Here is a 14,217-nt window from a genome sequence, read left to right as displayed (position 1 = left end):
TTGTGTCAACTTTTTAACCTATACTAAAGATCAATCTAACCTTTCCTTTCTACACAGCCCTCCATTTTTCTATCATCCATGTGCCTATCTAAGGGTTTCTTAAATGCCCCTAATATATCTGCCCCTACCACCATGCCTGGCAAGGCAGTCTATACACTCAACACTTCCTGTGTAAAGAACTTAGCCCTGACATCCTCCCTATACTTCCCTCCAATCACTTTAAAATTATGTCCCTTGTATTAGCCATTTCCGCCCTGGTGGAAATATCTCTATCCATTCGTAATTCGTAAGGCCAGTGATGTTGTGGGGGTGGAACTGGACTCTCTCATGGTGGTGTCTGAAAAGAGGATGCTGTCTAAATTGCATGCCATCTTGGTCAATGCCTCCCATCCACTACATAATGTACTGGGTGGGCACAGGAGTACATTCAGCCAGAGACTTATTCCACCGAGATGCAGCACAGAGCGTCATAGGAAGTCATTCCTGCCTGTGGCCATCAAACTTTACAGCTCCTCCCTTGGAGGGTCAGACACCCTGAGCCAATAGGCTGGTCCTGGACTTATTTCATAATTTACTGGCATAATTTACATATTGCTATTTAACTATTTATGGTTCTATTACTATTTATTATTTATGGTGCAACTGTAACGAAAACCAATTTCCCCCGGGATCAATAAAGTATGACTATGACTATGACTATGACTACTATGACATTCGATCTATGCCTCTTATCATCTTGTGCACCATTATCAAGTCAGCTCCATAGCCAAGAAAGCACAGCAGCATCTCTACTTTCTGTGAAGGCTGAGAAAAGTCCATCTCCCACCCCCCATCTTCACCACATTCTGCAGAGGATGTATCGAAAGCATCCTGAGTGGCTGCATTACTGCTTGGTTTGGAAATTGCACCATCTCGGATTGCAGGACCCTGCAGCGGATAGTGAGGTCAGCTGAGAAGATCTCTTCCCACCATTACACACATTTACACCACACGTTGCACCCGTAAAGCCAACAGCATTGTGAAGGAGCCTATGCACCCCTCATACAAACTCTTCTCCCTCCTGCCATCTTGCAAAAGGTACCAAAATATTCAGGCTCTCACGACCAGACTGTGCAACAGTTTCTTCCCGCAAGCTATCAGACTCCTTAACATTCAGAGTCTAGATTGACATCTACGTCATTTATTATTATATTGTAATTTGTCCTCTGCTGTGCCTATTATCCTTTTTATTATTTATTGTACTGCCCTGCACTGTTTCGTGCACTTCATGTAGTCCTGTGTAGGGCTGTAGTCTAGTGTAGTTTTGTGTTGTTTCATGTAGCACCATGGTCCTGGAGGAACGTTGTTTCATTTTTACTGTGTACTGTACCAGCAGTTTATGGTCGAAATGACAATAAACTTGACTTGACTTGACTTAACTTGACTCCCATCCTCCATCATTCCGAAGAAAAAAGCCTTAGCTCACTCAACCTATCCTCATAAGACATGTTCTCTGATCCAGACAGCATTGTAGTGAATCTCCTCTGCATCCTCACTAAAGCTTCCACATCCTACCTATAATGAGTTGACCAGAAATGAATATACTATTCTAAGTGTGGTCTAACCATGGGGGCTATAGAGTTGCAACATCTCCTTATAGCTCTTGAAACCAATCTCCTGACTAATGAAGGCCAACACATCATACACCTTCTTAGGCACCCCATCAAATTGCATGGCAATTTGCACTGGATACCAGTGATCAGATGGGTCGGTCACTGCACATTTTGATCTCTCCTCCAAAAGGTTCCAAAATCTCTGATGGTGTCCTTCCTAATCATGTATGGAAGGAGGTGAAAAGAATGAAGAATGCTTCAGAAGGCATTCTGTGGATGCAGTTCTATCTGCATCAAGTGTCAGATCTCAGTGAGCATAGATAGATTAGAGCACATAGACCTGTCTTCCCAAATACTCTGCCAGGATAAGCCCTTCCTAGCAAATGTCTTTCTCCTTCCTTCCTATACTGCCAGCTTGACCCAATCTTCAGGTCCATCAAAGGAACATCAAAGCGCTCCAACAGAAAGAAATCCCTTCCTCCCCAGCAGCAGAGGCATCCGTCACCACTTCCCTAAAAATCTCGGTCACCACACTTCTCTGCAATCAGTTCTGCTTTCAATCACATCACAGCTAGCCTATAAGTCACTGAGGATTCCTTTACAAATTGCAAGTGGACAGGAGGACCATTCAGGTTTCTGAGATGTAGTTAATAGATGACGTTAACAGAGTTATTGCAGCCCAGTCTGGAAGGACTGCATTCAAATCAGTATCACCTGAGCCCTGACTTCATTCTCTCCCTATTCTGCATTTTCCAGTATCTATGCTATACATAATGCAATGTTACCCCATTTTCTTTCTATACTGTACATTCTTACTCACAATCAAAATTGCATTCAGATCGGCAACTTGAGTAATAAGTCTGGATGGCCTCATACTGTGCATCTGCCCAGAAAAAATCCTTCGTAAGTGTTGGACCATAATTACTACTCCTCTGTCCAGTACTTTTCAAGAAGAGATGTGCACTGTTCATCTTTTTCGCTGTCTATAATAGCTCATAGTTCTGATAATGTGCCTGTAAATCAATTTTTCATTCCTTCAGTGCCTCTTAATACATTTTAATAGTAATGGCAACCAGAATTACTCAAAGTACTCTCAACATGATCTGAGCAAGATTCAATACATTTAACATAATATCTCCAGCTTCAATTTTATCATAGAAATACCAATTGCACAAACCAATTCCAAATTGAATGCAATTCTTTTGAAAGCTGTAAGACCTAATATAATAATTTTTATTCAAATTCCAGGGAATCTATTATTCTAATAATAGTGTTAACTGCATACTTTACTTTCTGCATCATTCTTTCATATTGTTCTCATTTGTAGACTATAATAAAATCAGAACATTTTATGAGTTGAGATCTTAGGTTTATTTTTATTTTGGTCATTTAATCAGTACATTCCACATACAATACCTTGAAGTGCTGTCCATGAGCAAATTCTGGTTCCAATTTAAAAAATTGGGACAGGCTATGTGGCACTTGAGAGGATGGAGAAAAACTTTTCAGTGTTCCAATGTGCAATATGGATAGACAGCAATCAGAAAAGGCACAAATCTAAAATTGTGAGGACCAGTGGAAATGATTTTTTCACAAGATTGACTGTGGGATGCATAGAAGCAAAGAATTGGCCTTTTAGTCAGAGAATCATTTGACCAATGGGACCAATACAATTGAAGGAATAGTCCAATTAGTCGCTATATTTTCAGCACTTAAAAAAACATTTTCATAATTTCATCCATTTCCTTATTTAGAAGTGCAATTGCATTGCTTTCAACAGCTATTAAGGCATTGCATTCCAGAGCATAATAACTTTGTGCTTGAAAAATCCCTTCATCTTCCTTCTGATCCTTATTATCTCAAATGTGTGTCTTCAGTTATAGATCTTTGTCGCAGAGGGTATAGTTTTCCCCTTATTTACTCTATAAATATCCCATGTAATTAGGAAAATGAAGGAGGAAAGAGAGAAAGAAATGGGGAAGAATAAAATATTTAGTGAGAAATGTGAAATAAAGGAGATATTGGCAGACAGAGAAGGGAAAAATATGGGGGTAAAACAAGAGAGAGGGATGTTGAATAAATTGGAATGACAAGAAAGTAAACACAGGGAGAGCATAATCTCCTGGTGGCTATATATTTCAATTTTATTTCCCATTCCCATTCTGACAAGTCTGTCCATGACCTCCTCTACTGCTGTGATGAGGGCAAACTTAGGTTGAAGGAACAACACCTCATATTCCATCTGGGTAGTGTCCAGTCTGATAGCATGAACAGCAATTTATTCAACTTCCAGTAATTACTCCCCCCTTCGCCCTTTTCTCTTTTCTTCCATTCCCCATTTTGAATACCCTCTTGGCTCTTCTCTTCTTTCCTCTGCTTCCATCTCTATCGCTTCCACCTTCTCTTTCTTCCATGGTCCACTGTCCTCTCCTATCAGATTCTGTCATCGTCAGGCCGGCTGGTGGCACAATGGCATCAGCGCTGGACTCCAGAGTGAAGGCTCCCGAGTTCGAATCCAAGTCAAGCCACCCTCTGAGCATGCTCGCCATCCGTGCCGGGTTCAGCGCTGAGCTAGCCACTTGGCCTCGTAAAATAAAAGTGTCGAGTCAGGAACGTTCATATTGTGACCCGGTTAATCTGAAAGGAGACCAATCCTGACACCACATGCCAGACAAGAATGGTTGACTGCATGGTGCGACACACACAAAAAAAATTCTTCACCTCTTCTACCTACCACCTCCCAGTTTCTAACTTCACCCCACTCCCTCACCTATCCCTCTTCTCCCTCACCTGGTCTCACCTATCACCTGCTGGCTTGTACTCCTTCCCCTTCCCTCACTTGCTTATTCTGCCTTCCTTTCCAGTCCTGAGGAAGGGTTTCAATCCGAAACTTCAGCTGTTAATTTCCCTCTGTAGATGCTGGCTGACTAGCTGAGCTCCTCCAGCATTTTTTGTGTGTTGCTGAAGAGCTAGTGTGGATTTAAATGAGCAATATCTGCAGTAACACAGTGGTGAGAGAGAAGCTGAAAAGGGTGCGAATGTGCATGGATAAAATACAAGTTAAAATGAAGAAAAGTATTTGAATAACATACACAAAGATGCTGGTGAATGCAGCAGGCCAGGCAGCATCTATAGGAAGAGGTACAGTCGATGTATCGGGCTGGGACCCTTCATAATATTTGAACCTTGTTTGTCAAAACAAATCCAGTCAAATAATATTGCTTATCACACACTTCACACTGATTTCAGACTACAAAGAAGGAAAATAACATTTTCTCTGACCAAGCCTCTCACTAGATACACTTGCACACAAAAGCACACATGCACATATAATAATATAAAGTTAATCTCTCCTCTGAACAAAGTAAATTTGCCAAGGAAAACCCGTACGAGGAGATTTTGAATCCATATTATACTTCTCCACTGTTCAAATTCTGGACCTGACACACACAAACCACATGCTTCTAACTGTGGAGGCGTGATCATTTAAAACAAAACACGTTAAGCCAAATGTTTAGCAATCGCAACGCATGTTCAGGGACTCATGGCCTTCTCACCAAGACAGTCCATTCATAGGACCAGAAGAAACAGTATATTTACCTTTTTATCCTTTTATTAAAAGTGAAAAATGCCTGGAAGAACATAGGGTTACTTGGCTCTTCAAGCCACCCATTCATGGCCATGTGCAATCTATCCCAGCATGGACTCATCCCAACCAATCTAACTTCTTGCCAAAAGAGTTCTGCATGAAACCTCACTGATTCCTAAGCCAAACAACTGAAAATTCCTCTCCTCACATCTCCACCATTAAACTCTAAACATGATCCAGCCCAGTCCCAACAAAACAGCAACCGTCCCATCCTGTACCATATTCAATCACACCCTCGACGTACATCTAGCCCAGAAACTTTACGAATTGACTTGGTTCTTTTCTCAAAGAGTTAATTATCTTTGGTATCAGCGGCCTTTTTCCAGGAATCTGCTCCATTTAATCTGCCAACAAGGATGATTTTGCAATTCACAAGGGGCAGGCAGGAGAGATTCCTCCTTCTTTTTCTGCTGCTACGTATAAATCAGCAATGGTTATGCAAAGGCAGTAAATTGTTAAATCACTAGAGATGATCCTGCTGACCGCGCTGTGTGGAGTAGAGTTCTTCCAGTGTGTTCCAGATATTGTGTTGTGAATTTTCAGCATGTTAATTTCACAATCCTCCGCTTACTTTTCAGTGGAGAGAATTTTAAATGAGGACAATGAGAGGTGGTCATGGGCTGTGTTTGGATGAATCCAAATTGCTCTATCCCACCCCAAATTTCCCTAATTAATGGAGACAGGCTAAATGGGTCACGTAGTCAATTTGGTAGAGGCATACCAGTTACATAAATACAATGGTAAAGATGAGCTCTACTTGTCACATATATATTTGAATTATCGATGATTTAGACTCCAGGCCAGATTGAAAAGTTCAGCATGTTGGGGCCCGAGGTGAGGGTCAAGCTGGTCCAGCTGGCTGCTTGGTTCTGCACTGAACTAAGTGTCTGGGGACAGACTCTCTGTGGACTTCAGTTCAGAATACTACTTAATTGCACACATTCTTTACATGGTTTGCATGATTTACTTTTTTTCCTGCACATTGGGTGTTTGACGGTCTTTTTTGATGGGTTCTTTTGAGTCTCTTTGTTTCATGGCTGCCTGCTAGGAGACAAAGCTCAAGGTGGTATAATGTATACATACTTTGACAATAAATGTACTCTGAATCATACAGTGAAATGTGTCGTCTGTGTCAAGAACAAGCAGGGTGACCATGCTGCTGCCACCAACATAGCATACTGCTATTCTAGATTTTCACTTAATTTTTGGTTTCACACTGCTAACAGGAGCTTTCAGCCATGAATTCTAGTAATGATAATAACTAGACAAACACTGGATAAAGACCAAGGAGCTGATGATTGGCCAGGAAGAGGAAAGCAGCAGTTCATGAGCCAGTTCTCATCAAGGAATCAGAGGTGGAGGGGATCAGCAACTTTAAATTCCTCGGTGTTATCATTTTGGAGGACCTGTCCTGGGTCCAACAATAATGAAGAAAGCATGGCAGCACCTCTATTCCTCGGGGGTTTGTGAAGATTCAGCCGAACATCCAAAACTTTGACAAACTTCTACAGATATGTGGTGGAGAGTATATTGCCTGGATGCATCATAGTCTGGTATGGAAACACCAATACCCCATGAACAGAAGGTCCTACAAAAAGAAGTGGATATGGCCCAATCCTTCAGTGAGAAAGTCCTTCTCATACATAGCCGAAGAAAAATATGTTTTTCTTCAGGTTAGTGCAGCTTATTAGATACATTCCTGGAATGAGGAGATGACTGTAAGAGTCATAGGGTCAATAAGAAATACAGTACAGAAACAGGCCTTTCAACCTACTCATTCTGCAGTGATGATTAACTAACCGTGTAGGCTAATCTCACAATAATCCCATTTTTTAAAATTCCTTTTCATTCTCCTCACACTCTTATCAACCTTTCCCGGTTTCTACATGCTAGGAACAATTTACAGTGACCAATTAACCTATCAAACCAAACATCTTTGAGATGTGGGTGGAAACTGGAACACCCAGAGTAATGTATTTGAACGTGGCTCCAAGCGGAGTCTATATGTGTCTCGCTATGAAAGGGAGCCAGCAACTAGGATCAGTGTCCAAAGATATGAAAGGCTATAATTTCTGACTTTATCATTGGCAATTTTTATATATGCAAGGCAATAAGAAAAAGGTTGGTATATAATGGCCAGGATGTACTGGCGCTTAATCGTGTCCTTTTATTTATTCAGCTGATGACTGAAAATACTTAACTATTAATCAGCACAGAGTTTGCTCCAAAACAAATTCCTCCCCTCATAACACTAACAGTCACCTCAGCCAAAAATGCCTCCTCTCCATCCCAACCACAGCAGAGCAGAATATCATCACAGCAACAAACCCACAGAAGTGCACTTCACTGACTAACTTTGAAATGAGCCGCTGAGTCTGGAACAGTCTGAATCATGTCCTTTTCCTGAGCTCCAGGGTGTGACAGCAAGGCAGGCCTCACAAGTCCTGTGTACAAGCGGAGAGAGACAGAATTAGAAGAATGGAGAGATGACACACTCTACACATGCAAGCAAATGCAGTGCAAGTAGAACTGGAGAACTTGATGGCTGAACTTATTTGAGAACCAATATAATTTACAGAAACATATACAAACTGTACTTGAAATGGTGAGAGGCTGTTCATGTCAGCTATGTTCTAGACATACCAAGTTTTCCAATTTCACAAATAGTCCAATGATGTCAGATGTTCTGAAGTGTGAATCACTTTTGGTTAAGGAAGTTGTCTTTTGACTTTTTTTTAATACTTCAAATATAGTGGAGTGAATGTGATAATCCACAACACTCAGAAAATCTATTAAATAGAATTTAGCATTGGAAAATATGAGTGCTGATTTTAATCATTCCTGGCAAAGTATTCCCATCCAGAAATCTATGGATAGCAAGGCAAGTCCAATAAAATGTAATCCCTATTCAATACATTCAAATCAAAGCTCAAAGTTTAAAGTAAAATTTATTATCAGAGTACATATATGTTACCATATACTACCTTGAGACTCATTTTGTTGTAGGCATCTATAGGAGGTAAAGAAATAATTGTTGTTTGTTTAATATTTCAGTAATATTTGAGTAATCATTTGAATATATTGTTTGATTAAGCATTCTTGTTCATCTAAATATTCATATGTATAAATAGATAAATGGTATGCATCATCACATTGCTATGTGATATGCACATGCCTCACTTAAAATAAAAACAAAGTAAGACTCACATTTCAGACTTCCATGTCTTCCTTTGAATTGGTTTAATGTTTTGAAGTTACAAAACATACCAGTAATGACAATTACTTAATAACCGAATTAAATGGTCTTGTATGTTTGTCTGATCACATCCGTGAACTGCTTAGAATTTACTGCTTTATATCAGCATTAAAATAGGAAAGGAAAGGTACGTTGCATCCAGAGTTTCTCCGGTTAGTGGACGATTTCCCTCCACGCCTCTCTGACGTAGTGGGGAACCGCGTACGAGGCCAGTTACAGCAGTGGTTTGCCATTGCCATCTGCCGGGTGAGTTTCCAAAGAGATTACCAGCTCATAACCCAGCACGGATGGAAAGCATGCAGCACATCAGTATTAACAATAATGATAACGGAAAATGTTTCTATAGTTTGATTATCTTTTAAATAGTTTGGGAAAAAAAGATTAAATGAAAAAGAGTCATGACCCATTCAGCTCCTCAGAGGTGTCAGCTAAAAATTAATTGTGTTTTTAAAATTCTTCAACAATGAGCAGGGAAATTCTTCTCCTGATGAGGCTGCCATATATTAGTCATTTAGTCAATATGACTATGACAGGTATTAGGGCTGATATTATCTTGCTGCCTCATGTATTGCAATATCAAGCATATTTGAAAGCTATTTCATTGCATGAAAAGCATTATGGATTGTTTCAAAAGGCACGATATAAATACCATCTTTCACAGCTCTGCAGAATGACATTGAGTTATAGAGAAAGCCACTATGGAAACAGGCCCTTAGGCACATTAAGTTCAGCACGATCATCGACCACCCATATTACACTAATTGTATATAGTTCCCATGTTTTATTCTCCCCATTTCCTCCCACGTCACCTGCTCATGGGGGGATCTGGGGGTTGCTATTTACAGCAGCCAACTGTAAGATGTTTACTGAAATATAAGATGGAGGATGAGAGGAGACCTGATAGAGGTGTATAAGATGATGAGAGGTATTGATCATGTGGATAGTCAGAGGCTTTTTCCCAGGGCTGAAATGGTTAACACGAGAGGGCACAGTTTGAAGGTGCTTGGAAGTAGGTACGGAGGAGATGTCAGGGGTAAGTTTTTTACGCAGAGAGTGGTGAGTGCGTGGAATAAGCTGTCATTGACTGTGGTGGAGGCAGATACAATAGAGTCTTTCATGAGACTCCTGGATAGGTACATGGAGCTTAGGAAAACAGAGGGCTATGTGTAACCCTAGGTAATTTCTAAAGTAAGTACATGTTTGGCACAGCATTGTGGGCTGAAGGGCCTGTATTGTGCTGTAGGTTTTCTATGTTTCTATGAAAACCAGAACAGCTGGGGGAATGCCACATGGAGAAATCGCAGACTCCACACCCAAGGTCAGAACTGAACATGCCTACTCGGAGACGAATGCTAGTATGAATGCCTTTAATTTTCCAAATGTACTAAAAATGAGTTTTGGGCAACACTGCACACAAGGGTGTGGAATATACACCCAGAAAAGGGCTTGTTTTCAGTATAGTGGATTTAAGGGAGATCCAATCATGGCATTGAGGCTAAGTGGAGTGAAGAGTGAATAACTAGTTCCTTGAGTACTGGAATCCAGTAAAGGTGGCGGGGTGGTGGGGGGTGGATAACTTAAAATTAGAGAGGGAAAATTTGGCATATGAACAGGGTGGTATAGAATATAGTAAAAATTAGGGAATTTTACCCAAAAGACTGAAGACAAGTTTGAGATTGGATTAATATTTATAGGGAGGGCTCAGATGAATCTGGGAATTTGATAAAGAACTTGACTACAATTCAAAAAGACAGAGCTGAGATAGAAATAATCATGATTTATTTAAATGAAAGAACAGTTAAAGAACTTCTATTTCTCCTTTCAACACCTTGAGCCTTTGGGGTGGGGTGGTGCAAATGCAATAGGGATATGTGAATGTGACTCTTCCTAACTGTCCTTCAAAATATTATGAAAAAAAATGGTTACTTCATGGCTTTCATTTTCACATAAAGTATCAGCAAAATTATATCCAGCACTAGTATCACATTTTATTTTGAACACTAGAGTTTGACCAGGCTTTATTAACTGTATATGACAAAGCATTGTGACATATTTGATATTTTTCATGAAAAATATAGTTGATAATTGATTTAATGCAGCTGAAAGTCTTCACAGTGCAACAGTCTGCTTTACCACTGTGCAAAAAAAAAAAAAAATCTTCTCTCAGCACAGTCTGCCTAGGCTGCAAAATGGAAAATATGGAAATTGATTTAGGGAGAAACTGCCAAAATGGATCCTTTTTTTTAAACTAAGTAAGTGAAAAGCTGAAGCCCTCAGTGTACAACATGGCCAAGATTAAGAATAATGGATGAGAACATGAGGTAAATCAAGAAGCAGTATCTCAAACTTGGGTTTGAACAGCTGGCATGGATTACAAGCAAAAGGAAAGACTGAGGAGCTTCACAGCTTTGTGTTGTTGGGCTAGAGTTGGAAATTAAGAGTCTCAATTTCAATGCGGGGCCTTAAAAAAAAACAGGCATATTGCCATCTAATTTTTAGGCCTAGAATCCATGGAGGAGGCATTGTGTAGGATTTGTCTGAAATAATACCTTAATGCTTTTTGAAATGTATAGACCCTTTATCACATTGTACAGGAGGTGATTTCCTATGAGCACAACTTGTACTTACATATACTATAAGCTGCAGTTTTGAAAAGATGTTGGAGATTTAGGGGGGATTTGTGAAATAAGGATGACAGAAGATATTCCTCCAATATTTAAGCAGTGATACAAGAATATTTTAAAAAATGGACCATCTCTGCCCCATAATTGCATTGTCATTCTTAACCGCTGCACTGGTATTTTTTCAAGATACTAACTGCACCAAGAAGCTGAATTCTGAATAAAGCCAGAAAATAAGGTCAAGCAACATGTGTAGAAAGGTAAATCATAAATATTTCAAGCAACACACATAAAAGTTGCTGGTGAACGCAGCAGGCCAGGCAGCATCTGTAGGAAGAGGTGCAGTCGACGTTTCAGGCCGAGACCCTTCGTCAGGACTAACTGAAGGAAGAGTGAGTAAGGGATTTGAAAGCTGGAGGGGGAGGGGGAGATGCAAAATGATAGGAGAAGACAGGAGGGGGAGGGATAGAGCCAAGAGCTGGACAGGTGATAGGCAGAAGGGGATACGAGAGGATCATGGGACAGGAGGTCCGGGAAGAAAGACGGGGGGGGGGGGTGACCCAGAGGATGGGCAAGAGGTATATTCAGAGGGACAGAGGGAGAAAAAGGAGAGTGAGAGAAAGAATGTGTGCATAAAAAAGAGTAACAGATGGGGTACGAGGGGGAGGTGGGGCCTAGCGGAAGTTAGAGAAGTCAATGTTCATGCCATCAGGTTGGAGGCTACCCATACATAAATATTTCAGATAGATAACCGTTCATCAGAGTCAAGAAAAACAGAAAACCTCTAAATATCAGCCTGCGGAGAGGTTTGTTAAGGGAGGGATGGGATAAAGGGAATATCTTTGATTGGGTGAGGACAAAGTTGATCTGGGGTTAAATTGTAAACTATCTGATAGGGGCTGTTACTGAGGGAGAATATAGTATCTGGTATCATGTCACAGTGAAGAAGAGACGATACAGTACTTTGCAAACGTCTTAGGCACATACGTATAGATAGGGTACCTAAGACTTTTGCACAGTACTGGAGTAATTTTATGCATTGCACTGTGTTGCTGCCAGAAAAAAAAACAAATTTCATGACATATGTGAGTAATGATAAACCTGATTCTGATATGGGTCTCTATTGTGGACTGAGACTGGGAAGGCAACAGGGAGAGGTGAATCGTGGTTGAAAAAAGGGGAAGGGAGAGGGAAGGGAGCAGGAAACACCATAGAGACATTCTGTAATGATCAATAAACCAATTATTTGGAATCAAATGATCTTGCCTGGTGTCTCAGGGCGGGGTGTGTCTGCACCTACACCACCCTCACCCCTGGCACTCTTCTGTCACCTGCCCCACACCCCTCCTGTGGCCCTCCACCCTCACCATTCCCAACATCCTTTGCTCTCACCAAATTTATAAACTTGCTCTCCGCTCCGAGTTGACAAGAGCAGTATAATGCAAAAATCTTTAGGCACTCTAGCTAAATATATGTGCCTAAGACTTTTGCACAGTACATTATGGAGGTTTTTGAATTTCATAAGCAACTTCGCGGTACCAGAAGATGGGAGAATAGCAAATGTTCCCGTGTTTCATAAGAACAGCAGGGATCAGTTTGGCAACTATAGGCTATTGTGCTCTATATTAGTGATAGTGAACTTACTGGAGAAAAATCCAAGGGATAGGATTTATGAATGTTTGGAGAGGAAGGGACTGATTGGGATAATTCAGCATGGCTTTGTGCAGGGGAAATCCTGTCTCGCTAATTCCATTGCATCTTTATGAGGAGATGACAAAGAAAATGATGGATTTTTTTTTCCTTTCCATTGTCAATGATGAGTTTTTGACCTGAGATATGAACTCTGTATCTCTTTCCACAGATACTGCCTGACCTGTTGAATAATTCATGATTTTTTGTATTTTTTAATATATATTCATCTTTTGGCAAATGGGCATTGTTGTCTATGTCATCATTTATGGCTCATCCCTAATTGCCCAGGAGAAAGTTTGTGAGCCATCTTCTTGACCTGTTCCACTTCTGGTGATAATGTGGTTGGGCAAGGATTTCCCAGTTTTTGTGGCCAATGATGAAGAGCCAGTCAGGATCATAAACAAGAAAAAATCTGCAGACGCTGGAAATCCGAGCAACACACACAAAATGCTGGAGGAACTCAGCAGGCCAGGCTGAGTTCCTCCAGCATTTTGTGTTCTGTCAAAGGGTTGCAGCCCGAAACGTCAACTGTACTGTTTTCCTAGATGCTGCCTTGCCTGCTGAGTTCGTCCAGCATTTTATGTGTGTCAGTAAAGGCTGATTTATACTTCTGCGTAGTAGCCTACGCCGTAGCCTACACAAGTGGCCTACGCCGTTGTGAGCATTTGTACTTGTGCGTTGGTGTGTCTGCATTGCTCTGCAATTCACCACCAAAACGCCAGTTGGCGGTGGGGTTTCTATGCCACTGTGTTGAGTTTCAACACGAAGAAACTTAAACTTCAAACAATGACGACTGAAACTGAATGAGGGTGAAATTCCTGTGCTTGTCCGGCCACTGAGCGGCATGGACAAGGAAATGCATTTCAAATATTTTCAGATGTCGGCAGGTAGATTTGATGATTTGGTTCATCGTCTCCAACCACTTATTTAGCATCAGTGAACACACAGTATACTCAGAGACTGGCAAACACCATTCGGGTTTTAGCTTCAGGTGGAAGTCAACAGGCTGTAGCAGCTAGCTACAAACTGGCATCAAGCACAGGGTCCTCCATAATTTTGGAGGTCTGTAAAGCTTTATGGAAAGTGTTGCAGCCAGAGTTCCTTCCCTGCCCTTCAGTCGCCAATGGGAAACTATTGCAGCGTAGGAGGAAATGCGATGCCACCAAGCGGACCAATCACAGTTGTTGTGATCTGCGTTGCCACGACGCATAGTTACATTTTTGGGGAAGTGCACGCTAGGCTATGGTGTAGGGTATGGCATAGAGTACGCGGCTACGCCATACCTACAGCGTAGATTTGATGCAGAAGTATGAATTGGCCTTAAGGATCATCTGTGACTTGGAGATTAGCTGCAAATAATGGTGTTCCTACACACCTAATCCACAGTAAATTACAGTGATCTATTAA

General features: G+C 41.0%; 1 protein-coding gene across 9 annotated transcripts in view; it reads right to left on the bottom strand.

The window, feature by feature from the left end:
* The window catches only part of erg (ETS transcription factor ERG), a 301,473-nt gene that overhangs the window by 215,356 nt on the left and 71,900 nt on the right, over nucleotides 1-14,217 (bottom strand). For 2 of the 9 annotated variants that reach the window (XM_063050372.1, XM_063050374.1), the window contains exon 2: nucleotides 7,597-7,685. The exons of 1 other annotated variant lie outside the window; for it this stretch is intronic. Coding sequence is in view for 7 of the 8 variants with exons in the window: in XM_063050374.1 (XP_062906444.1) it covers nucleotides 7,597-7,635 (39 nt within the window). In the remaining variant the exon portion in view is untranslated. Of the gene's footprint in view, nucleotides 1-7,503; nucleotides 7,573-7,596; nucleotides 7,686-14,217 lie in introns of those variants that run through there. 6 more of the 9 variants (XM_063050367.1, XM_063050370.1, XM_063050369.1 and 3 more) reach the window with 4 other exon arrangements.

Source organism: Mobula hypostoma, chromosome 6 (assembly GCF_963921235.1).
Source record: "Mobula hypostoma chromosome 6, sMobHyp1.1, whole genome shotgun sequence".
In the NCBI taxonomy this organism is placed as follows: Eukaryota; Metazoa; Chordata; class Chondrichthyes; order Myliobatiformes; family Myliobatidae; genus Mobula; species Mobula hypostoma.
This window is presented reverse-complemented; position numbering and strand designations above follow the sequence as displayed.